General features: G+C 42.0%; 1 protein-coding gene across 1 annotated transcript in view; it reads right to left on the reverse strand.

Moving 5' to 3' along the window:
- The window catches only part of F13A1 (coagulation factor XIII A chain), a 165,943-nt gene extending 148,826 nt beyond the window's left edge, over window positions 1–17,117 (reverse strand). The window contains exons 1-3 of the mRNA XM_028122918.2: window positions 17,060–17,117; window positions 14,980–15,127; window positions 2,989–3,177 (exon numbers count right to left, since the gene is read on the reverse strand). Of these exons, the coding sequence (XP_027978719.1) occupies window positions 2,989–3,177; window positions 14,980–15,109 (319 nt within the window). The 5' untranslated portion in view covers window positions 15,110–15,127; window positions 17,060–17,117. The remainder of the gene's footprint in view (window positions 1–2,988; window positions 3,178–14,979; window positions 15,128–17,059) is intronic.
- Between the last annotated feature and the right edge of the window lie 9,911 nt (window positions 17,118–27,028).

Consider the following 27,028-nt stretch of genomic DNA (forward strand, 5'->3'; position numbering starts at 1 on the left):
CTTACTGTAAACGAAAGGGAATAGAAACCATATACCTCAAGTAGTTACGGGTCAGAGATTTTTTTCTAAGGAAGTGTTGTTTATTTTTAGCTTTGATGTTATTACTCTTAATTTATACATATATAAATAAATGTAATATATATATAAAGTATAATATATATAAATGTTATATATATATATATATATTCCCACGGAGATCATAATTTTACCTCAATGCCTACATATATTCATATCATCATCCTTGCTTTTTTCTCTTTTCCTTACTAGCTTCCCCTTTCCTTTTGCTTCTCCCTTCCTTATTTTGGTTATTCTCGCATCTCCCACCAAGGAATGCATGTCATTACCTATGTGTGTGCTTCTTACTCTTTTCTGCACTTACAATACTCTACAAATCTAGGCACGACATAGTTACACACACGTAGAGAAGATCATATATACTCCATATTTTGTTTCCTCACCACTGCTTCACCTGAAATCATCTGGCATAGGTCTAATTCATCCTTTTTTTAAAGGAACAATTCATTGTGCGGTTATATCACAATATATTCCACCATTCCACTACCGAGGGGTGTTTATTTTTATGTCACTATTACAATGCTACAGTAAATAATACCCATCTTTATAAACTAGACTTTAAATATCTTTGGTATAGATTTCCAAGAGTGGAGTGACTGCGTCAAACGCATATGTCTTTTTAATATTAACAGATACTGCCAAACTGCTTTCTAAAAAGGTTATGAAATTATACATTTATATCAGCAATGTATGTTTTTCTCAACATACATGCCAACAACAGATAATTACAGTTTTTTTTCTAAATTTTTGCCTGTTGGATAGAAATGACTGCTTGGCTTTCCCAGTCTGTTAGTGAATTTGACCATGTTTTCATGTGATTACAGGTTATTTGGACTTCCTTAATTGAGAATTGTCTCTTCATATACTTTGTCTATTTTTCTATTGCTTATCTTCAGATTGTCAATTTGTAGGAGCTTTTTTTTCTATGTTAACCTTTTATCTCTGATGTATGTTCTGAATACTTTTCCAGCTCTATCTTTTATCCATTGACTTCATATGTGGCATTTTTCTCATATACTTATATTTTGGTCATTTGTTCATATATATGGTCATCTGTGGTATTTTGGCATGTATAAAACAAATATATATACATGTAAAATAATATATATAATTATACACATATAGATAAATATATGTTAAATACAAGAATATGTTAAATGCATATACTTACATGTAATATATATATATACTAAAATACCAAGATGTAAAATACATCATTTAATTTATTAAAACAGCAAACAAAAAAACAAAAAGCCCACATACTTTTCTTACTCCACAAAACCAACAACTATATATTAAGTAATCTTACATACTGACATCGATTTCTGGATTCTCTATTCTGTTCCACAAAACACTTCTTATAATATGTTCTGATAGATGCTTCTGATAGAAAATGCTCTTTTATTTATTCTTTCTTTGTATCATTTTCTTGATTATTGCCAAGTAATTACTCTTACAAATGAACTCTTATTTTATTCAAGACAAAAAAAAATATCCTCCAATTGGAAATGCATTATATTTACATCCTAATTTTGGGACATTTAAAAAAATTGAGATAGCATATCCAAAACCGTATTTGCCTTTTCAAAGTTTTTTCACATCTCTTATTAAGATTTAATAGCTGCTTTATTTGTGTTCTGCATTTTTTTTTTAAATTTATTTTTACACTTCATAGTTTTAGTAACTTTTATATGTGGGATTTTTTTTTTCTTATTTCTATTTCTAGGTTCTCAATGCTAAAGAGAAAGGCTATTGACTTTTATGTATTTATCTTCTATCTAGCCATCTTACAAAGTTTTATTAAACTTTGTCCTTGAATCTATTGGGTTTTCTATATATACAATCATAGCAGTAGCAAAATATATAATTTTATTTTTCTCAGTATTTATAGGAGGTATTTCTCATTTGCTAAAATCTTTAAAGCTTAGGAAAAAAAGGAAAGGCAATAGCACGTATCTCTAATTTCTCATTATAATTAAATTAACTTTTTGCAACTTAGAATACCAAAAGTTGTTGGTTTGGGATAAATAATTTTTACTATAATTGAGGAGTTGTTTTTACTTTTGTCTTATTTAAAGTCTTTAAAAAAAAAAACAGCTGCTGAATTTAATCATGTTCCTTTCAGTGACTACTGATTTGATTGCCTGACTTTTTTTCTTTTACTTTATTTATATGTAGGATTATAGAGATAGTTTTTCTGATATTGAGCCACCTTTGCTTTTTTGTGCATATGTTTACTTGCTATATTTGTAAATTTCTAGGGAAGTATTTACTAAAATGTGTCAAATGTTAATAGCTATAATTTAAAGGGTACCAGGATCTAATTAATTTGGCAAACACCCAACCGAACAGAGTTAAATGGTACTTCCCAGAACTGTTAAGCTAATGTATATTGTCAACCTACAAAAGGAGATAAGAGTACAAGGGGTTTCGTGAACTTTACTTGACTGTCTATCTCTCATGAGCCATCCCATGGGAGTAGATTAGAGCAGAACAGAGTCTGGGAAATGCTTATATGGAGATTGTATACTAAGAATTGAAAATAGTTTTAGCACATAAAACCAATGAAATCATGAGAAAAGAGTTGATAAATTAAAAGCCACACTATAGGATGTCAAAAACATCTGGGGAAAAATAATTAACTAACATTTTGTACCAATTATACTCACTTTTACTGTACAGATTTTTACTTGGATAGGCCCAAATGTTTGGCATTATACAGACCCATCTTAGAGCATAGGGTGGTCCTGGGGCTGGATGTAGCCCCAGCCCCAGTCAATTGTCAAAGTATAATTCTAGGAAGTAAACAATTGCACCTGTATCCTTCTCCACTATGCGGCCCGTGGTATCATGACTATCATAACATGATGACACAGATGGACTATCACAACATGGCTTGCCCATGGCACTCACCAATGACATATTCCACTCTGAAGAGATCCCTTCTGGGGTCATATGGACGATTGAAGTCAATCTGGATGAAGAAAGACTGTCCTCTACGCACAATCAACTTGTTGTTTTCGTACTTGTCAGTGTGGTGGTCCATTTTATTGGTGTCCCATCTCTCCTTGAACAGGTGAATATTTGTGACATGAAGGTAGTCTACACATAAAGAAAATAATTGAGGGACACCACTGAGTAACTTTGATACAACCACAAACTCAAAAAACAAGATTGCTTTTCCTGATTCTTTAGGTATTGAGGTAATGTGGTCTGTTGGATAAAACTCTCTACAGGGGGTTGATAGATTTAAGAGTCATTCCCTTGTGACATTCTTGCCTTCAAAGAGGATTTTAAAAGCTTTCCCGCCTGTGACCTCACTTCATACACAGGGGATGGACAGAGCAGTGCTGATGTGATGCCTCCCACATAGGTCTAGGTACAGAGAAACTAAGACCAGAATTCAAGTCTACACATTCCCAGGCCCATGCTGGCTTTCATCATGACTATCACCTCACTATGTCACTAACTAGGAATGAGGAAGGGATAGCCATTTCAATTTTCTTATCTTTAAAAAGGGAGGCATTAAATCTGACAAAGCCTCAAAGGGATGTTCCAAAGGTCCAAAGTTGACCTTTAATTCAAAATTCTCCTCTTATTTCAGGTAGGGTCAAATACCCCTCCTTCTATAATTCTAAAAGTAGATCTGGTCCCTCAAAGGTAGGAAAGAAAAGAACAGGTGTGGAGACAAAATACTGACATTTCATTGCGATAGATAGAACTGTTTCCACTTTGAACATGAAGAAATAAAGCTTCACATTTCCACCAATCTGGAAGTCAACCCTGGTCTGATACAAAAATCTATAGGTCTTTCCTCTGGCTTTTGGAATTGGGAGGGTAAATGTCACTTATACATTTATTGGAGACATGATAGCACTGGATAAAGGTTAGATCTCCTCCTACCTTTCTCCCATTCCTCTGCAAATGATCACTGAATATGGAGGTAACTCCGCCCATCTACACTGCAGTGTGCAAGATCTAGTCTAGAGATAGATTTCTGTATGCACACTTGGAGTTGTAAAGGGGAATTAAGGAGAGAGGCTGGTGGGGGTACACTAGACTTCTGCCTAACCTGACCCTGTCTGCTGCATGGTTTGCCCTCACAGCTGTGAATACAGTATACTGTAAATACAGTATACACAGACCACAGCTGCTGAGGCTGTACTCATGCTGGAGCATCACCCTGAAAGTCTCCAATGCCTTCCTTTGTGTTTACATGGGAATCCTGTGCAGGACACTTGGTCCCCTCTGGCCTCATTTTTGTCTCATACGCAAAACCAAGAAGTTGGGCTCATTTAGATACTCTCCATTTCTAAAGTTTAGGAGTTCCTGAAACACTCTTGATTAATTCAAAGTCCAGGTAATCCTGAGTTTGAATCCCAGGTCTCTTAATTACATAGGTACAGGATGTTGCTTCACAGAAGCTGAGTTTTCTCACCTTTCAAATGAGGAGACTAATACTTTGAGAATTTCTACAAAAATTCAATTACATAACAAGACAACAGCTCTGGCATGATGCCTGGCACATAGTGGGTCCATAAGCTTACTTGTGGCTAGCTTAACTATAAACTCTGATGGAGCCATTGCATATTTTACATGATGTGGTGTTCGGTGGGCTACTCTGACTGCAACATTACAGCACACAGAAAGTGCAAGATACAGTTCTATTTTTACCCCATTGCAGAACCCTGAACATGGTCCCCTAAAGGGCACTTTCCTTCCATTATGCTGTAGGTGGAAGATGTTTAATTCTCTAGACCTCTCTCTTTCAAGCTGCCTTTCCCCTAAGTTCTCTGGTCTTATTAAGGTCACAGTCCCTAGTGTTAAGTCAGCTTCAGAAAGAGCTGGAGACCCATAAATGTCTTAGTTGAAAAGGACCTTAGTAATCAACTCATCTGGTCCTCTTTCTTAGCACTGTGCCTTTCAATAATGTTTTTGTTTTGTTTAAATGTCTAAAAACTGAATCCTCAGAAATGGGTTTAATCAGGTCTCCATTCATCAGCACCAGTGGAAGGAATGCACTGATATTATAGCCTCACAGAATCTCTGAGGGCCAAGGCACTTTCTAGACCATCTGGTAGACCTGCTATGTACTGCATGAGACATCTTGAAAGCCCAAATGCTTAGGCTTTTTGTCTTCATCTGAACAGGAAACCCACTATCTTACAAAGCAAACAGTCCATTTTTAAACAATTTTAATTATTTGAAAAGCCCTCTTAAGATGAACTGACATCTGCTTTCTTGTAATTTTTCTAATCATGGATCTTGGTGCTGATTTCTGGATAAATATAGATTACATTCTATTCATTTCATCTGGTACTCCTTAGGTATATAAAGGCTTCTATTCCTTTGACTAACACATTCTCCATTTCCTCAACTGTTCTTTTCCAGAACTTTAACCCTCTACTATTTTCTGGAATGCATTTCATTTTATAAATTTCTCTCTAGTTGTATTTTTCCTAGAATTAAGTACATTATTCTAGCTATGGTTTTTCCAATGAAAGACAGAGACTGCTACATCTTTCAAAACAAATAGCATATTTCTATTATTTCAGTCAAAGACATCATTAGTATTTTGAATAGTTTTATCTTATTTTTGATTTACATTAAACATCTGTTAAAGCAAAAACCTTTAGGGTGGGGGGATGGGTTAGCCTGGTGATGGGTATTAAAGAGGGCATGTACTGCATGGAGCACTGGGTGTTATACGCAAACAATGAATCATGGAACACTACATCAAAAACTAATGATGTAATGTATGGTGATTAACATAACATAATAAAAAAAAAGAAAAATACATTCTGATGTCATTTCTACCAGTAGTGCATTATGATTCAATCCAAATCCCAGAAGCCAGCCATATCTATATAAAGGTTTTCTTCTTTGTAGTTCAGTTTTAAGGCTTTGCATGTATTCATATTAAATTTCATCTTATTGAATTTGGTTAATTATTCCAAGCTCTTAATATAATTGTAGACCCTAAGCATATATTCAACATATTTAATATTCTCCGCAACTTCCTGTCCTCCAGGAATTTTATGCAGGTCATTTTATGTTGCCATTCAAGGCATGGATATAAATGTTGATTAGGTCACTGCCTAATCAATATAAACTTGATAAATACACAGTGGTAGATACTAAAAAGTGAACAGATCATTATGACAAAGCACCATAAATATTCTGAAAAAGCAGTATATGGTATCGGGTAGAAGGCGGTATCTGGGAGGTACAGGAAACCTGTAATTCAGATTGAGGGAGTGGCATTAAGGAAGCTTTTTGGAGGAAGTGAGGTATATAAGCAATGGTCAGAAAGATGAACAAGTTATCCAGGAATAAAAAGGGGTGGGGAAGGATATTTCAGGGAGAGGGGAGTGAAGACTTAGGCAACAGAGTGTCTGGTTTACTTAAGAAATTGAAAGATGATTGGTTGGCTGGAGGGTAGTAGTGGGACCACGAAGGAGGAATAGGCAGGAGCTGCTCATGCAAACCCTGTAGACCATGTTAGGAAATTTGGACTTTCACTGCATTGGGGATCCCATGAAAAATCTGAAATAGCAAACTGACATGTCTTTATATATATGTGTGTGTGTGTGTGTGTGTGTGTGTGTGTGTGTGTGTGTGTGTGTGGAAATTTCAACTTCTTCTGGTGAAAGAGTAAGAAAAGGAATGGATGGTGGCCATGTTGGAGGCCGGAAAGTCAGTTAAGAAGCTACTGCAGCATTCCAGGTGAGGGATTGGGTGAGTCTAGTCTGCCTGCAGGTATTGAATGCACTGGTCCTGCAGCACTGCCAGAATTCACCTCATCTCATCCCACCTCCACTCCCATAATAATGTGTCCCTGAAAATGAGTATATTAGTGTTATGCCTTGGCTTCCCAAGCATCTTTGACAAAGGGAAACATAAAGATGGAAAGAGAAAGTCAAGTATTTTTTAGTATCTGGTTCTCATTGGTTTTATTTTTATTGCAAATGGAAACTCTGCCTTTCTAGTTCCATGAGCCTGTCCAGTGAACCTGGTTAATGTCTAGTGAGTCTGATTAAAGCCAGTCTATCCTCAAAGTAGTGTAATGCAGCGATACTTTGGTGGGATATTGACATGCACTGGAAGAATACGAGTTCCATGGTTAAGCCAGTTTTGGGAAACCAAAGTCAATCAGGATACTTGAAGTATTTATGGGAGACTTTTATTGGTGTAGACTATAAATCTCCTACAGGTTTCATGTTTTCCAAACTTAAATGACCATGGGAACTATTTTTGGGGGCAATCAGTGTTTTGCAGAATATGTTCTAGGAGATGCTTCACTATTTACTAATTGTGCAACCTCAGGGAAGTTATTTAATCTCTCTTCAGTTTCCTTATCTTTAAAAAGACAATGAAACACTTGCCTTATAGGGTTAGTGTAAGGATTAGATGAAAAAAAAATGTATATAAAGTGCTTTAGCACAGTGTCTGGCACTTAGTAAATCCTCACAAATTATTTTTATTATATTAGCATTGCTATTATTAAGAGAGAAGATTAGCATAGTGGATAAGAGTATGGATTTTGGAGCCAGAGTGCCTGGACTCACATCCCAGCTCTGGCACTTACTATTGCTGTGACTTTGCACAAGTTATACAAATTACCTGCGCCTCAGTTTTATCACCCACAAAATGGTGGTGGTGTGGGGATTAAATGAGAGAATGCTGCATTCCCAGGGTGCCTGGGTGGCTCAGTCAGTTAGGTGTCCCACCCTTGATTTTGGTTCAGGTCATGACCTCAGGGTGGTGAGATTGAATCCCACCTTGGGCTCTGCACTCAGCATGGAGCCTGCTTGAGATTCTCTCCTCCCTCTCCCTCTGCCCACCTCCTGCCCCCACTGGTGTATGCTCTCTCGAAAGAAAGAAAGAAAGAAGAAAGAAAGAAAGAAAGGAAAGAAAGAAAGAGAAAAGAAAAGAAAAGAAAGAAAAAGAAAAAAGGAAGGAAGGAAGGAAGCAAGCAAGCAAGCAAGCTTCATTCCTTGTATTCTGAGAAGACAGGCTTGCTTTTCTTTTCTTACATTTCTACAGGTAGATGAAATAATTTTCTCCTCTTCATTCCCAGAATACATTTTTCCTTTTTTAAATAAAAATTAATTATAATTAAGCACTTTGTGTCACGTTGATATAGGTGGTTTTATTTGTGGGACTGTAAGCCCTTTGAGGACAAGACCTCATCTTCAGTGTACCCAGGACAATGCGAAAAGAAGCCATAGTAAATATACCACTTTTCACTTTAAACAAATGTAATGCCTGAATTGGAGCTTGAAGTTGGTTTATGCATCATAAAATGCATATTCTATTTATCATAGGATTAACCATACAAGGCTTTAAATGTCATTTATCAGACAATTTAACATTTCAGGACTATATATAGTATGTTGTATATTGTACAGTGTTGAAGACAGTAATCTGGGGTTTTAAAACATGAGGCCTCCAGCCCAGAACTTCTATTTCAGACTGGAATAAGAATGCCATGCGTTGATAGTACATAACTTACATATTGCTTATAACAAAAGGTAAGCAAGAGTACTAATAAATTCTTTTGAGTATATAAAACCTAAGCCAAAAAAAAAATCTACAGTTTCATAGTGAAAACAAATATATATATTTATTTTTTCTCATAAATATATATTAAATAATATTATTTTATATTACATAATGATAATATATAAAATAAACATATATTAACATATATATGAAGGATTTGTTTTAAAATAAGACAATCTACAATGTTGTAATTTTAATAATACTTCATTCCACGTATGGAGTTTTTAAAAACGTTATTTTTTTCTAAGTGATCTTATCATTCTCTACTGTAATCTCTCTCTAACAGGTCATTGCCTTCAGGAAAAAAGAAAAAAAATATCATGGAAAATTACAGTGGTACCCTATGTGGGGGAAAAGCTAAGGCAATGATAAGCAAAATTTCCCTGTGTAATCTCTTAAAATAAAAGTCCATATTAAAAACAATTTAAACCAAGGAAAACATTTCATTTAAAAAATAAAACTTGAGTGATGCCTGGGTGGCTCAGTTGGTTAAGCGTCTGATTCTTAATTTTGGCTCAGGTCATGATCTCAGGGTCGTGGGATCAAGCCCTGCATTGGGCTCCACACTCAGTGTGGAGTCTGCTTGAGATTCTCCCTCTCTTTCTGTGCCTCCTTCAGCTCATGCTCTCCCTCTCTTTCTAAATAAATGAAATCTTAAAAAAAATAATAATAATAAAACCTTGACCAAAACAAGGAAGATTAAAAGCAACAAAGAGTTTGAGAGTTTGAGGAGCTAATGTTCTAGACTGTAGTCAAATGGACAAGACATATGGCAGAGTAATGGGAGGGTGCTTTATCCTTTAGAGGGAGAAGGAAATGACAGCCCTATTGCCCTCCCCCTAGTGTAATCTGGTAGATCTCCAGATCTGCAAGGGGGGTGAATACTAAGGAATAAGGTGAGGTCCCAGTACCACCAATTAAACATTTTTTTCATTGCTCATGGACACTCGTCCACAGAGCAACCTTTGTATTTGGTGTTTACAATACCTAATAATAAGGGCTCTACAGATGTGGGTCATACAATATAAGCATAGATATACAAATATTCTAGTTCTTTCTATTGTCTGTTTTGCTCACTGTTGTCCATCTTCATGCAGTAAACACTCAGTAAACATTTATTAAGCTGGCATATTGATTTCTGCCTTTTTGTAATCGAATTAACAAGACATAGTTTAGATTGAAAGAGCCTTCGCATCATCCAGGCTCCATTCGACACAAACAGGAAATGAATTTGCCTCTCCCTGTCCAAGCCCAGTTCCTGGCAAAATGGAGCCACTCATTGCTAAGCTACTTTTGGGTTTGGTTTTTTGGTTTTTTGGTTTTTTTGAGATATTGTAGCTGGGAAGTTGGCAGCTTGCTCTTTCAAAGTGACAGCTTTCAAAAAGTCTACCTAACACAATTTAGCCTAATTCCAAACACATCAGAAAATGGACTGTTTAAAAAAAAAAAAAAAACTCTCCTCATGAGCCAGCTGCCTCCCTGTCTCCCTACCCTCTCCCTAATATGAAAAAAAGTAGATTATTTTCTCCTTAGGTTGTAACAATATTCTTCTGAGAATGATTATACCTGTCACAGATGGAATCTTGAAATAAGTTGAATGTTTAGCTTCATATCCTGGGCATTCCCTGGTGAATTGAAATCTCCATGCAATCTTTGGTAATATTATTACCAAACTGTAGGCATAAATACTGTCCATGAGGAAGTAGGTTTGTTTATTGTTGAAACAACAGGATAAAAGCTCCTCTCTCATATTTCTCTTGGCTACCCAAATTTTAAAGTATCATTAATTAGAATGATTAAAAATATCTTCTTAAGCAGCTTACTGTTTTTTAACTGTTGCCATTCAAATGTCCTGTACCGTAAAATGTAGAAGAAATGCTCAGTGGCTCAGAGGAAGCTAGAATGAGAAGTGAGACCAGCATCTTCTCCAGAGATGGAACTCTGCCTGGTCTACTCTTCCTCTCACCAGAAGTATCTCAACAGCCTCCAAATGTATTTCCTTCCCTCCATTTGCTCCTCACCACTGGAATTACCTTCATGAAACATAGTTCTGATTATGTCATTTTGCTATTTAGAATCCTTTGCAAGTCCTCCTTTATCTGCAGGAGAAAAGGTAAGGTCTCAGTGTACCTACTGTAACAGGTCCCTGCCTACTTTTCCCAGGCTCATCCCTCCCTTGTCCCCATTACTTGATATGCGCTGTTCCCTCTGCCAGAAATGCTGTTTCCATGCACTTGTCTGCCTGGAAGCCTCCTATTCATCCTCTAAGACCCAACTCAGATGGCCTTTCATCATAAAGCCTTCCTCACCCTCTTTCCCACTGTCCCCACACCATATCATTACTTTCTCTGTTCTTTCACTGCAATTGGCATAATTTCTGTGACAGTATTTGTTGCACTGAATTGCAATCATATTTTCTGTGTCTATTTCATCTAGTAGGTGGAGAGCCACTTGAGGCCAGAGATTGGCTTACTCATCTTTGTGTCCTCAAAGAGAACTTAGCATACTTCCTGACACATAGGTGGCAATCATTAAATGCTTTTACACAAACTGAATGAAATGATGAATTGGTTCTATACAACATCATTTCTTCACCATACATTAAATGCCTTTCTAATTCTTTTAAAAACCCTCAATCCAGAGAGGTTTACTCTGCACAAAGGAGAGATTGATAATTAACTAGTTAATTAACTGCTTTGGTTCTGACACGGTGTGGGGTGGGAAGGAGGAGAGATGCTCAGAAAGGCACAAGACCCCATTAACCTGAAAGATTCTAGATCTCTCCTGCATTTGACTTTTTAGGGATCTAGACTTGCTTTCCAGTTTGAATTCATCACATTAGATCTGCCAAATAAGGATTACAATCACTACTGCAAAGGATAACCTATGGCCAACAATGCAGAGTCAAATCAGACCAAGAATGTAAGGCTATCTTCCAGAACATTACATCTCCTGCTAAAATAACCTTGGAGACCAGGAAAGCTGTAGAGAGATTTCCAGAAACAACCACTAAACATTCAGAACAGTCTATTAGGAAGAGATGCAAATCCAGCAATCTGAGGAGATTTTCACATATTTTAATTGGCTACAGCTGAGTTCAGAAGGGGGCCTGAAGAACCCCTAAAACACATGAGGATGTCAAACATCACCACTGACTGGCCGGTCCCATCTCTGGGCTCTCACTGTCACCTCAAATATTTCCATTTTTTAAAAATATCATGATGCTGTATGGGAAGAGCCTCATGTGAGTTTATACATTTTGAAATGCAGGCTAAAGTCATTCTTAACCAAATATTCACAAAATCTGTGAATTAAGGGTATCATACCCACTCAGTGTGTATTATATATATATTGACTGTCACGGGAGCTTTCGAAATGAAAAATCTTTCATTTATCCCTTTTCCTCCTCTTGCCTCTCTGCCTTCTCAGTCAGTTTGGAAAGAGCAGCTTGATGAAGGGACGCTTTTGGAAAAACTTCTATTGAAACAAATGAGGAGAGTTTGACTTAGGGCTTTGTGAGCCAAAGCTGTCCTCAGGCCTGGGCTCAGGGAGCTTCAAGCCCTCTTGGATGCCCCTAGGGGTCACTGCATAAACTGCAAGAAGACAGCCACTAATCACACGTTGTGACAGCCTTAGCAGGGGATGACTTGGGAGAAACTGATGTATTTTGTGTCAGAAAACCTGCTTTTGGCACAATAAAAGAGAAATATGAAATGTAAAGGATAAGTAGGGGATAGTTCTTGATCACATGGTCTGTATACTGGTAATTTTCCTCTGTTCTACTCATCTAGGATTTCCCCCCATGATACCTGGGTTCAGAGACCCTATCCTCATGGTGTGTAGTACCTAGCTCACGTGTGGGAGACAGATTAAATGAAGGCATGTTTTTTAAAACCTGGAACCTGCTATTAATAATAAGATTATAATGACTCTAGGCCTGATGAGTCATTCAATTCTCAAGTGATTGATTGTTCATTCATTCTACAAATAGTCATTGGACACTCATATTCCTCTGCCAGGGCCTGTAATAGGTATCCCAGAATGTCACTTGGGCTGTGGACACATATGATTGCCAAGCAAACGATGACTGATTTTTCAAAATAATTCCCCACCCGTGCCTCCAAAAATAAATACACAGAAAACAATAATCCCAGATTTTTTTTTTTTTTAAATCAACCTATCTACTCAAATTCTCTGGTAGTTTTGATTTCTTGTTAGGAAACTTTTGTTCAGATTTCAGATATATAGCCCCCGTAAGCTGTTACATGTTCCCCCTATTTTTTTTAAAGATTTTATTTATTTATTAGAGAGAGAGAATGAGAGATAGAGAGCACGAGAGGGAAGAGGGTCAGAGGGAGAAGCAGACTCCCCGCCGAGCAGGGAGCCCGATGCGGGACTCGATCCTGGGACTCCGGGATCATGACCTGAGCCGAAGGCAGTCGCTTAACCAACTGAGCCACCCAGGCGCGCACACGTTCCCCTTAGAAACAAGTGTTCACTGGGGTGAGCTCCTAACCTTGTAGGGTATGACAACTTGCACATTCTGAATCAATGAGCATTTGTTGGTCAAGTGTCTCATAGATCAGGTGTCTCATAGGCACTAGTCATTTGATCATCATGGCCACTGTGAAGTAAGTATGGCTTCCATTTTCTTGATGGAGAAACTGAGGCTCCCCTGGGTGGCAAAGTGGGTAAGTGACAAATGTGGAACCAGAACCCAGTTCTTCTGAGTCCTGAACCGAGGGGCTTTTTGCTACATCTCACTTCCTCTGTTCGCATTTCTCCTCGCTGATCCTACGCCCCTTTCTCTTTCTGTTCTTTGGCCCACTTCTTCCAGCACCTTGGCCCCCGTTCTCCAGGGCCAAGAGTCTTCGCTGCCAGAGGGGGATTTTGCTAAAACACTGAATACAGCAAGGTATAATAATTTGCTTACAATTGCTTGATAATTTGACATCTGCATGCTTTTCAATTTTATTTGCATTCTTAGAGAAAGGAAGGAAAAGAAAAGAAAAGAAAGGAAAGGAAAAGAAAAGAAAAGGAGAAACCCAAGTTGGGACAGTGAAGGAGTGCACATCAACTACTTGCTTTGACCTCGGTTTCCCCACCTTGTAACATGGGGATTTCGATAAAGTTAATTAACAAGTCCTTTTAAACTCAGTTCCGTGGCTCTAATGGCAGAGTTGTAGGGAATGCAGCACCCCACTTGGAGAAAGAGCTCAGAACTACAAGTTCACAAGTCTGTCCGGATGCTTCCACTCAACTGAGGAAGCCCTTCTGGGAGTTCCCCCCTCCAAATCTGGATGGTACCTTAATGGATGGTACTAGATATCTCTCTGTTTCCACAGTTGGATATCAAATTGTCTAGACATGATAGTAACTCAATCAAACCTGTCTACAAGGTGCAGGCAGTTCTCTAATTTGCCGGACTTGTTAATAATCAGCATTGTTCTTTCCCTTTGCTTTCAACTGCTGATCTCTTTCTGAGGAGGCAGATTAACCACCCATCACACAGGTGATCGTGGGCACCTGCCCCCAACAAGTGGGTGTTTACCTCCCAATGAAACCTAGCGCACAGTACCCTCAGGAGCAGAAGTGGGCTTGCTGCATGAGTGCTACCAACAAAAAGTGGTCCATGAGAGATGCCATGCAAGGACATGAGTCTGAATGTCCCTGCTGCGACCCAAGGGAATGATGTCTGTGTCACCAAGCCACTGCTGGCTCCTGGGCCCCATCACAGTTGACAGGGCTGAGTGGAGGTCAGCGGCTGGCTGCTACCCCCAGAGCAGGTCCCTTGGGATCATTGGAGGCGAGAACAGGGGAAGCAGCTTGCCTCACCTGCTCACTAGGCTGTTCTGGAGAGAAATAGAGGGCTTCCATCTCCATTACTGTCAGAGTCTGGCATCTTTCACCAGCTCTGAAATTCACAGCAATGGAGAGAGGAGGGAGGAGGGAGAAGGGAGAGGGAAAGAGGCACAAGCCAGACAATCAAAACAGCCACAATATTTTGGAAGTGGAAACTTCCAGCTAGAGAATATTTTTAAAAGCAGAACAGCAGGGCTGGAAGAGGCATCCACTGAGCCAATGCCCTTGTTTTACAGAGGAAATAGCTAAGAGGTAGAAAGACAAAGTGACTTCCCTGGGATCACAAAGCTATTAAGTGGTAGAACTGGGACAAGAATCTGGATCTTGGGGCCTTTTACCACTCAAAAGAAGGCTTGGGAGTCTTTTCTTTAATACCAGACACTGGCAGGGGAGCCACTTATGTGGGAACCTAGTGGAGACAAAGGGTGCTGACCCAGCCAGCACCTGCAGGTAGGAGCAGGTAGGGGGACCCTGTACCTTGCAGGTTGACACCTCGGGGCACCAACCCTTGCAGCTCCACAGTAGGGAGGTCATCCTCTGCCGCATTGGACGCATTGCGGGGCAGGGCTCTCCTGCCTCCAAATGCAGGCTCGGAGGTCTCGGACATTCTCAGCTTCACAGGCTCCTTGTGGGGGAGAAAGGGAGACACAGAAAAGGAATGGGAGGCGAGTTACATTTGAGACAAGGATTCAAAAATAGAGAAGCAGACATATCCGTGTGGGGTAGCACTGAAGCAACACATTTTGAGTTTCACATAAATAAAGCTTGAGAAGTGGCAGTAAGGATTAGTCTAATGATGGAGTACAGTTCCCCAAGGATCTTGGGGAGATTTCTTGTTTGTCAAAACATATGGAAAGCAGAAGAAAAGGGACTTATTTGGAGAAATAAGATTTTAGAAAGCAGGTTTTTTTTTTTCCCCCTCATTACCCCTAAAGGCAGTATTTTTGTAAGAAACGTTTAATGTCATATGCCCGTACATATGTCCATTTCATATAGACTTATGAAGCCCTAAGTCACTTTTAAGAATAAAGTTATCCAACCATGTCCAGATAAGTGGCATCCTCCAAAGCATTCATTTTTGCAATTTCATCCAACCGGTGTTTAATGAGAGCCTACTATGTGCCAGGCTGTGATCTGGGCACTTGGAATACATCAGAGAACAAACCAAAGGATTGTTGACCTAGAGAGCTTTCCGTCCAGTGAGGGTTAGGGTGGAGGCCACACTTTGCAGAAGAAAAAAGACAAGGGTGTAAGAAGGTGGCAAGTGCTTTGGAGCCAGGACCACACAGAGCAGGAGAAGGCTGATGGAATCTGGGTGGGTGAAGGGGGTACACTGCAATTTTAAATTAGGGCTATTAATAGCCTTTCTCTGAATGTATTTGGTCAGTGGTGCTAATACTGACTTTGCTGCAAGCCTGCTTCCCCTTCCTCTGGAGTTTGTACAGGCGAGGAGCCAGCTTAAACACCACACGCCTCACTGTCAGGCCCCAATCAGTACTTGTTGACCAACTGACCAAATAAAGGGAGCCCTTGTTTCTGGCCCAAATGGAGCTTTTACCTTGATCACCTGGATCACCCAGTCATGACTCTTGGTTATTTGACTCTTTTCAAAAACCAAGCACACTCTCAAAGATGAGGAGCCCCCGCTATAGAGGCAACCAGAGTAGACTGTTCCGGAAACATGTTAAGCAAAGGCAACACAGCTGGAGACAAGAGAACCACTTTCTAGAGTATTTGGTCTGGGAAGGAGACAGCAATGTTTTCAAGTATGAAGTCTGAATAGGTTTCCATAAATACCTACAGACATACTTACACAAAGTCTCTAGTGAGCTAAGGGGACAGGGGGAAAGGGTTAATGATGGAGGGAAGGTAAGAAAAAGCAGTCCTCCGGAGGAGGAAAATAAGCCGCGTGGGGAGGGGAGGGTGTGGGGCAGAACAGAGTAGAGCAGTGCGGTAGTCTGTTGGGAGAGAGAACCCAGAAAGCAGAGAGCTGGTGAGCCCCAGGTGCTTACCAGGTAAAGGGAGACTGTGCAGGTGAGTGCAGGTGGGCAGAAGCAACCCCTTCTCCACAGGTCTGGGGTGGGGCAAGTGCTCAACTTCAGCTCTTGCAATTGGGAGAGGGAAAGGGGATGCACAGGGATGCAGAGCCGAGCCACGCAGGTGTTCTTACCTGGTCCTATATCCCTCTCTCTCTAACCTTTTGTTTCACCCCTCCATAATCTGCTCCCCTGAAGAGAGGGGAGCTCCCTTGGGGGAAGCACTCCCAGGTCCTTTATTCCCATCTGGTGGCCTTCTTGCAAGCAGCGTCTTCTGGGAAGCTTGAAGGAGTACCTGAGAAGTTCCCACTTGGACGGAAGTGGGGCTCGGTAGGCGCTGAGATGGGGACCAGGAGAGGCAGTGGAAAAGTGGGGGCGCCTCTGAACCTTGTCCCCTATGCCCGGAGCAGCAGCCTGAGGGATCGCTGCAAAACTCTAGGGCAGGGGGGCAGGCGCAGCGCGCCTCTCGGCTCCTGGGTGCAGGTTTGTGGTGAGGCCCGGCAGGAGGGGCGGCTGCTTACCTGCGGTCCCGCCTGAGGTGCCCTAACGCAGGCTGGCTCTGTGCGGCTCAGGGGTACTTCCTCAAAAGGACGCAGGAAAAACGCAAGAAAGTTGACTCTTAAATAACTTCCTAACAGCTCCCACCCTCCTCCCCCTCCAATCCCACAGGGTTTTCTCCTCCCCCTTCTTGACAGCTGGAGCAAAGAGAGCAGCTTCTAGGACTTTCTACTCACTTCTTCTGCCATCCTGATGTTATTCTGGCATAAGCCCCTCCTCCCACCCAAGCCCCCTTACTCCCAAGTTCCTATCCCTGTTTCTTCTCGCCATCCCCACCTCCAGTTCTGCCGCCCCTCTCCAGCGCGCCCCCCCCCCGCACGCCCTGCCCCCTCCCTTTCCTCAGAGGGGCTAGAAGGGTCTTCCTCCACAGGCAGTGTCCCCCCCTGGGGATTCTGAGGTTGGCTGCTTGGATGAAGGGTGGGTCTGCCCTCTGGCAGACAGGTCACAGACAGATGTGACCATGCATAAAGCAAGAGCAACTTGTCCTTCTTGAGTCAATAAGCTGAGGGGGGATGGTCTGCGTTCTTAAAACATCCATGGGAGCCTCAGCCACCACCTAACTGCAAGACTTCCCACAGGAGGGGAGGCCCAGCCCTGGGGAGGATGAGTAAATAACTTTAAGTGTCACAAAATTAGAAAATAACAGTTGTTTTTTTTTCCTGAAAACCAGTTTCATTTATCTTCAAATAACTGGAGAAATAGAAAATTTTTCTTCTATGTATATATTTTTTTCTGAGTCTTTCTTTGTATCTCTAAATACTCCTATTTTCAGACATGGCTATTTTTAACCTTCTTTACTGTCTTCAAATTTCTGACCTTGCCCCTTGATCTGATTTCAGAGAGGTGGGGGGGGGGGGGCGGGGAAGACACCATCAGTTAGGAATTCTCTAAATTTTCTGCTACCAATCTATGAACTTGCCTGCAAACTTACCCATAATTCCCTCTTTCTTTCTCTTACTAAAGTGGAAAAGGTTTCCAGTCACCCCTTTGTCCATGGCCAAGTGCATGAGGTCCTGCCTTTTTGCCTGTGGTCCATGTCACCTTGTTCTCCAGGGCCTTACCATACTGCATATCCATTCTTTCTCCTCTCTCTTCAAGCTCCCACTCGGGCAGCTTCTCCCCACCAGCCCTGACACCAATTCAAGGTAAGTCTCTTCAACACTAAGTTAAATCCTTCCCTGGGCCAACATGCCCCCCCCCGGCTATTGCTCCCCTCTTTCGTCTTCATTGCAAGCTTCTGCCATCTGGCATCTGCCCCCATCATTCTGTTGAAACTAGCTCAAGGTCACCAGGGGTCTGTGCTAAATCCAAAGGATAGGATTTGGTTCTAATTCACTTACCCTTTGGAGACGTTGGACTTGCCCACTCTTGCCTTAAAGGTTTGTCCCCCTCGATTCTGGGGCATTATCCTCCTCCAGTGCTGCACACACCCCCTCGGATCAACTTGGCATTCCCAACATTCTCATTTCCCATCTGTATCCTGACATGTCCCAGATCTAGGTCTTTAACCATGACCTTTTCTAGAACCTCAGATTCCCCAATGTAACTGCCTCCCGAGCATCTTGGCATGTCCCAGTGATAACTCACACTCATCATGTCTAAAACGAGATGTGTAATTTCCCCTGAAAACCTGGTCCATCTCAGAAGTTCCCTGTCTCGGTGGATGCCATCACCCTAATTCTGTTGCCAAGCCAGACATGTGGTGTTGTTCTCGGCACTTCCTTCTTTTCCTCCCCTCAACCCCCAAATCCAATCCCTCAACAAATACTTTCTGTTCTTCCTCTTAAATATCTCTTGAATCTCCCCACCCACTCCCACTCCCACGGTGGAGGTTCAGACCACCACATCATCCTCTGTTGTCAGAATCCCCAGAACCACCTACCACTTCCAATCTCGAGTCCTCCAACCCGTTCTCCACGCTGCAGTGAGAAGGAGCTTTGAGGGGCTCAAATCTGAAATCAAATTGTTTGCACAAACTCTTCTATCACCACTTCCCTTTCCTCTTAGGATAAATTCCAAACTTTAGTTGACTGGGTCTCTGCAATGTCTGTCCTACTTTACCCTCCAGCCCCATCTCTTTCGCTCTCTCTTGCCTTATGCTCTCTTGTCTTCTGCCCTGCTCTCTCTTGGCTTCTGACGCCCACTCTACCCACCCCCTGCCCCCCAACCCCTTGGGCTCTGCTCCAGCCCCCGTGATTTCCCTGCTTGTACCACTTGCACCGCTGCCAGAAAAACGCTCCTCTCCTCTCGCCTCTTCTCCCCACCAGACTGTTTCTTACTTGCTCTCCAGATCTCAGCCTACACTGCACCCATGCCCTGCAGGGAGTTGGCCTTGTCCCGGTACATCTCTTACAATGCAGCCTCTGTCTGTCTCCTTACCTGTACTCCCACTAAACTGCATGAGGGTAGAGACCCCAAATGGAGTTCCCCAGGGAGAGTCTGCTGACCTATCGATTACTCAAAGTCCCTCCTTTCCATATTCTTTGCTGAGCTCTAGAGAAGGACCATCTCTCCCCTGGGCTTCCCTGCAACTAAAGGAGTCATGATCCCCATGTCCTGTTGGTTGAAACAGAGCTGCAATTAACCCCTCATTGCCCTCAGTGCAGGGCAAGAATACCTACACCCCTCCGACTCTGGTAGTTCTCCCGACAAAAATCGAGCCTGAGCGTCCAGAATTCCTAGAGACCCCCTTGCCCATGTGGGTCTGGGGAAGAGTGGGGCAGCTTTGCTTCCTTCAGATTAGGTGGCACAGCTGCCAGACCCCCTGGGATTCCTGGCTGTGCTGTGCATTCAGGACAGGCTTGTCACCCTCACAACCACCACCTCTGTGCCACTTTTGGCCTGAGACTCAGTAATTATTGTGTGACTATGCATACCTGTTGTTTAGCTTTCTCACTTCCCCAAACCACTGACCCAGAAACATTAAAAATGCGATGGCTTTCCTTGTGCCTAAAACTTGTGTCAATAAGAGAGTGTCTGGGGTCACCGAGCTCAGCACGTGGTTGAAGCCCAGAGATGTTACAGAGCCTTTCCTCATAGCACTGAGGCTTAGAAGTCAGAAAGAAGTCTTCTGGCCATACCATGAACCTTGAGCTGTGCCAAAAAAATGTGACTATTGTAGAAGCAGCTGGATGAATAGACTCTGAACTCTGTGGTGTCCTTTGTTTCTGAATGTTTCTTGCCCGGTATGGAGGTGGCACAAAAATATAGGTATTTAAGGAACGTTACATGTGGGGTCCAGCTGGGAAAACAAAAACCACCTCGGATATTTTTAAAAGACGGAATGAACACAGGGGTTTGGTTACACGGGTGCCAGAAGAGACCAGAAGCCAAAGAGGGGAAAGCAAATCAACTCAGCAATTAGCAACAGCAGGAGGGAGTGGTTTCATCACAGCACAAGGGTTGGGGTTATGGGGCAGGGACTGGAACTGCTCGACATCTGGTCATCACCAGAAACACTGTCTGTCTGAGGTCAGGAGGGAGGGAAGAACGACTCTGGCTCTTCTCCTCCCTTTTCACTCTCCCTCCAGTGTCTCTCTTTTGCTCAACTGAGTGAAAATCAGTTGATAAAGGAGTCCGGATAACACAGTCCACAAACCTGGCACCACCACATCTGTGTTGAGAGGGCTTCCCAAGACCACCCCCAGGTTTGATGATTCACCAGGCTGTCATCCTCACAGCTGTGATTTATTACGGTGACAAGATAAAAAATCAAAATCAGCAAAGGAAAAGGCTCATGGAGTGAAGTCCCAAGAAAGCCAGGAGCAGACTTCCAAGAGTCCCTTCGCAGTGGCATCAGACACATGCTTACATCCCCCAGCTATGAATGTGATAACACGTGTGAAATGTTGCCTACCGGAGAAGCTCATTAGAGACCCAGTGCCCAGGGTTGTTATTGGAGGCTGGTCACACGGGTACTCTGCTGAGCACGTACCAAACTCCAGACTCACAGAAGGAAAGCAGGTGCTCAGCATAAACTGCACTGTCTGTCCAAACAGCGTGGGCACAGAGAGCCATGTTCATCAGTTAGGGAAGAGTGGGACTCCTGAAGTCCAAGTTCCCAGATGCCAGCCAAGGGCTAGCCACGCAAAGAAGACTTTCTGAGGAGAGTAGTCTCAGGTGTGCTGTGTTGACTCCTTTCTCCATATCACGCACCCTGCCCCCCCCACACCCCAAAAACAGAGTAAAGCAAGGACAAAGTGAGGGAGTGGATCTCTGGGCAAATAGTTCTAGTGAGGCCTGTCCCTCAATTTCCCTTCTAGACATTGCTGTCAGGGCCATAGCAATGGCTTGGAGCAAGAGGAAACTCCAAGGGGAAGGTCCTTGACTGGGGGAATACAGCCCCCCACACACACACACACACTTTCCCTGGCCTCACTGGCTCAGGATGGGACCTGTGAAGAGACGTGCATTCTCTGGGAGTGCATAAGCCCTGGCACACCTTCTCACTTCCCTGCAACTAAAGGAGTCATGATCCCCATGTCCTGTTGGTTGAAACAGAGCTGCAATTAACCCCTCATTGCCTACTCAAGGGGCAGGGCAAGAATACCTACACCCCTCACTTAGGGATCCTGGCTCCCATCAGAAATATGTAGCAACGTCTGGGAGCTGTAGGTGAACAGAAGGTGCATGGGATGGGAGGAAGGATTCCAAGTTATCTTACTTTGACTTGTTCAGTCTGAGTTTTCATTTCTAGGGTGTGGACCCTCTTCTCTCTAGATAAACTACCATCTCTCTCCTACTTGGCAATACCCAGAAGCAGACTATTTGTTCAGGGAATGACTTTTCCAGCAAACTCTATTTGATTTATATGCAAAACATCACATCTCAAACAACAAAAAAGTCAGTCAGTCACGTCTGGACCCTGCTGGTTTTTTCCAGTTGAAACAGGACCTAGATTTTGTTGGTTATAGATGTAGTTGCACAGGGAGGGGATATAAATAACAACAAAGTTGCCAAACCCTCCAACATAAATGACCAAAGTTCATCTCTTGGGGAAGACTGTCTCCTCCAGTGACCTTGAGTCTCAGGAACTGGGGGGAACTTTCCACTCCAGAAGAGGTGGGGTTAGGGACAGGATGGGAAGGAGGCTGGGCGAAAGTTTATAATCACATTTCAGCCACCAGAGTGAGCAGTCAGTAAAGGAGAGTGGGCCTCTGCATCCACTCACGTCTTTCTAGAAACCTCAGGGGAGTCTTCCCAAAGTCTGACAATGACATTTAAAAGCCACGAGAAGGAATTTATAAAGCACCATCCCAGCTGCCTCTGCAACAGGGCTTGGGTTCTGAGAAAGGACCGTTCCTCTAAAGGCTCTTTTCCCTCTTCTTTCAGGAGAGACGTCAAACCACACCAATGACAGTTCCAGATGGCAGATGCTTCTCGTTGCTTCAGCTTCCCTGGGCATGGCCCTCTCTTGCCAGCGTTCTGCCATCATACTTAATCTACCTTCCCAGGAACAGCAGATTGCTGGGCTCAATCTCCTCATGGCAGGGTCCTCCATGAGGACAAATGGAGGCATGCAAGATTTAACTAATGCTCTTGCGAGCTTACAGAGACTATCTCGGTCTTTATTATTATTGTTATTTTTAATTTTGGTAAAATATACATAACATCAAATTTACTATCTTAACCTTTTTTAAGTGCGCAGTTCAATAGCGTTAAGTATATTCAGTGTTGTGCAACCAACCTTCAGAATTTGTTCATCTTGCAAAACCAAAACTCTATACCCATTAAATAATTGTGTGTGTGTGTGTGTGTGTGTCTGTCTATGTGAGTGTGTCTGTAAGGGTAATTGTGAGTGTGTGTCCGTCTGTGTGAGTGGGTATGTGTCTGAGTGTGTATGTAAAGGGTAGTTGTGGGTGTGTGCCTAAATGTGAGTGCATTGACTTTGTGAGTGCATTTGAATGACTGTATTTGTGAGTGTGTGCCCATCTGTGTGAGTGAGTGTGTGTGCAGGGATGAGGTAGGACAAAAGATCCGCCGAGGGGATGGCTCAGCTATGTGGACTCTTGGAGGTGGGTTTAGCTTCAGGAAACTCTCCATTGGCTTCCTAGCACCTCCTGAGTTCTGGCTGGACTTAAGGAGACTCTAAGAGCTTTTTCCCCTTTAGAAGACTATAAAATATGACAAAAGTTACCTAGCACTAGATCTCTTACGGATGAAGGCTTTCAAACTTGAAGGGAGGTTTTCTAAAGTGTTGATTAAGAGACATCCAGAGTAGGGGAGAGATGCCCTTACGAAGCTCTAACCAGCCTCACCAGCCTACAGCATGGACACATGGCAAGATCTGCTTGGTTTTTGTGATTCCTTTCCTTACTCTGGTGCTACCCAGACTCTACTCATCACAGAAGCCAAGCAAGACACCCCACACTCACCTATCCTGCTTACCTCGCTTTTCAGGAGAAAAAGCATTCAGTATTAACAAAGCATTATGAAAAAAAAAATAGCCATTAAAATAGAAACATAACAATGCATATGAACAAAATGACCAGCAGAAGTGAAACCCATGGTAATGGCACAGATTTGTTACAAATGTATTGTTTGAAAGAATAGTAGCAATTGAAAACCACCACCAACCCCAGATAATGGGGAGGCACTACAAAGAGCGGCTTGCTGCATTAAGAAATCCAGAACACTAACTACCTGTGTGTGCATGTGTGCACGCTTGCGGGCTTAAGTTCAGCAGGAACCTTGCAAGTGTCCCCAAGTGTAATATGGCAGCTGGAGTTAGAATCAAGGCTTCGTCCCCTGCTACCTGTGTGACCTTGGGCAAATTACTTCCTTAATATCTCTGTACCTCAGTTCCCTCACCTGTAGAGTGTGATCATAATAGTGTTTTCCTTGCAGGTTGTGAAGGTCAAAGAAGAGGGTACGTGTGAAACACGGTGCAGCCCCTGGCATGCAGCCAACACATTACCATGGTGGCAAGTGTGACCTGAGCAAACCCATCCCATCCATGATGAACATTTTAACTTTTCCTAATAATTGATATCATCTGTACTCTCTCTCATTATCAGGGAAGTGAATATTTAACTTGCTAATAATTTCAGATATTTGGGAGGAGGTCATAATCAGCATTTATCAAAGCAATTTTCAGTCAAGAAAATTCTTGAGGAGTTTCAGGAGATTGATAATTGGCAGGCTGCAATTGTGCATGCGAGGATACAAGTGCATCTATTTCTCACTGAAGTGAATGAAAAACCTTCCAACACAAGGAAGCCGTCAAGGGAGCAGGTGTTTGTCACATAGCAATAGATAACTGAGACACGTTAGTCCAACAGGTATTTATCTAACACCTGCTATTGGCAGACCGTGTGATGAATAAGAGAAGGATTGTGGTGGGAGCATGCCTAGCGAGTGGACCAGCTTTTGTGTGGTGCCCAGATCTCTTTGAAAGCTGGCATCCAAGTCGGTCAAAGGGCAGACCTGGCTGGGCATCTTATCAAACCCTTTGAAGGGGGCCCCGGGAAGGGGCGCCCCAGTCTATGGCAGTCACTATGCCCACGACCCTGTGTTCCCTGTTGTGGTCATACAACAGCATCTTCTTCTTTATGAGGTAAAGTACCAGAACTAGGCAAGCAAGACTATTCTGAAGGGGAGTAAAAGCAGAGATAAACACTGAAACTTGGAAACTGGAAGAGGACGTTTGAGTAAAGGCACGCCGGAAATGGAGAGGATGTGATGTTCTGCTGGATCTTCCCAGCCGCAGAACTTCTGGATAATGATTTATGAATTTCCAAAGCAAGCCAAAGGCCATTGCATAATCACATGTGTGGGTGCCAAGATCCAGCCAAAGAAGAGGGCAAGTTCTCTTTTCTTTGGTGCTCACTCGGCAATTTCTGCAAGGAGGCTTGCAGTGAGGTGCAGAGTCCTTCCTGTGAATGTGTTTCTTGTTAGTGCATTTCTGTGATCACAATGGTAACGAGAAGTTGTTAAAGTAGCATCTGAAATATTAGCTGTACCATATGGACGTATATCATGATCCACTGAAAATATTTCCCACAACTTATTTTTATCTTAAATAAAAACAATTTATATATATATATATATATATATATATATATATATATATATATACACACATTCATGCAGTCCAGCCACCATGTGGAGAGATCATTTGGAGGGGCCACATGGAGAGGTAGAGACCCTGAGACTACGTGGACAGAAAGACAAGCCCGGCTGTCCCAGTGTCCTAACTGAATCCAGCCTTCACCTGTCCCTGACAGTTCACCGCCTGCAAGAGTAAGCCATCTTGAAAATGCATCCTCTGGTGGATGCCATGTGGAAGAGAGACAAGCTACTCTGCTGATCCCTGCCAAAATAATAAAATTTTGAGCAATCAAATAAAGTGGCTGGTATTTCAATCCACTAAGCTTTGGGATAGTTTGTTAATTTGTTACATAGCAATAGATAACTGTGACACATTAGTCCAACAAGTATTTATCTAGCACCTACTATTGGCAGACTGTGTGATGAATAAGAAATGTCACCTTTAAGGCATACACTCCAGATGGGCAAGTATATTAAAAGTTAGTCTTTTGGAATTTAGTCAACAAGTCGTTTCAATGATTTCATAGACTTCCAAATTTCATAGACTTCTTCTTTTTCACTCCCAACACAAATGTCTTTCACGTGGACCTAATCTGCCCTATAATATATATTCAAAATATGTGTTGATTAATTAATGAATTAAAGCCAGCAGACTATCTGATCAATGAAAGCAATATGGGTTGCTGACAAAAAATGGCAAGTAAGGGTTTTCAGTAAATTATGTGTGAAGAGCCGGTTTTACTTTGTTTCTTGCCTTCAACAGTCAGCCACTCATTTAAAGTTGTGTTTCCAAATCAGAGAGCCACATAAAAGGAAGCTCCAAATAACTGCAAGGGTAAATAATGATTTGTGTTTCCTAAAACGCTTCACTCATACATAGTAATCCTTATTTAAGTAATAGGTGTCCAATCCCTTTCCCCATAACCAGCTGCCCATTTACATTCTACCACCCCCCCAACTTTCTTTGAGCCACTTATCCCATGGTTTTTACGTCCATCCAATAAAAATTGTTTTAATCACAGAGAGAGGACCGAGGGAAGCACAGGGGAGTCTTATACCACAAGACCTGGGAACCCGTTATGCATACCGTGACAACAACTGTCCATCCCTAATCTGACATATAGAGAGGGTACCATATACCTTCTGGAGGCTGAGTTTGGAAATATTGGGACGGACACTTGGTACCCATGAATGGTGATAAATCTACTCAATACCCTGACCCATTTGTGCCAACCTCTTCCCTCCCTAATTGCACTGCTTTCAACAATATACACTTGAAAACTTCAGGCAAGATCTCATTTTGAGAGGGAGATGGGGCTACAGGAAAAGAAAAATAAAGTATGTCATAGACGAACACAATCAAGCTAATTGAATCAACTTGAGACTAACATGGCATGATTTCTTTCAAGTCTTTTCTCCCGTGAGAGTGCTAATTTACATATTTTCCATAGTACTAATTCTCTATGTGTGTATATATATGAATGTGTTTCTTGCTAGTGCATTAGACATATATATATAATTTATTGTTACTGCACATATTTTAATTTCCATATAGATATAATCCTTTTATTATGTAGGAATTCTACGATATATATGTGCTATATTTGCATACATAAAAAGCATATATGTTTATATATACATAAAACATACATGTATTTATCTATAGACATAATGGGTGTCATAGGGTCGAACAGCCTAGAGAAAGATACAGAAATTAGAAATTATTTTGATTTTTAACATTTCCCTGCAAAATGTTTTCTTTTTTTTTAAGATTTACTTATTTATTTTAGAGAGAGAGGGTAGCAGAGGGGCAGAGGGAGTGGGAGAGAATCCCAAGCAGACTCCACGCCGAGCATGGAGCCCAACTTGGGGCTCGATCGCAT

The sequence above is a fragment of the Eumetopias jubatus genome, unplaced genomic scaffold (assembly GCF_037043125.1).
Source record: "Eumetopias jubatus isolate StellerSeaLion01/CBP00866 unplaced genomic scaffold, mEumJub1_p1.0 scaffold_6, whole genome shotgun sequence".
Classification (NCBI taxonomy): Eukaryota; Metazoa; Chordata; class Mammalia; order Carnivora; family Otariidae; genus Eumetopias; species Eumetopias jubatus.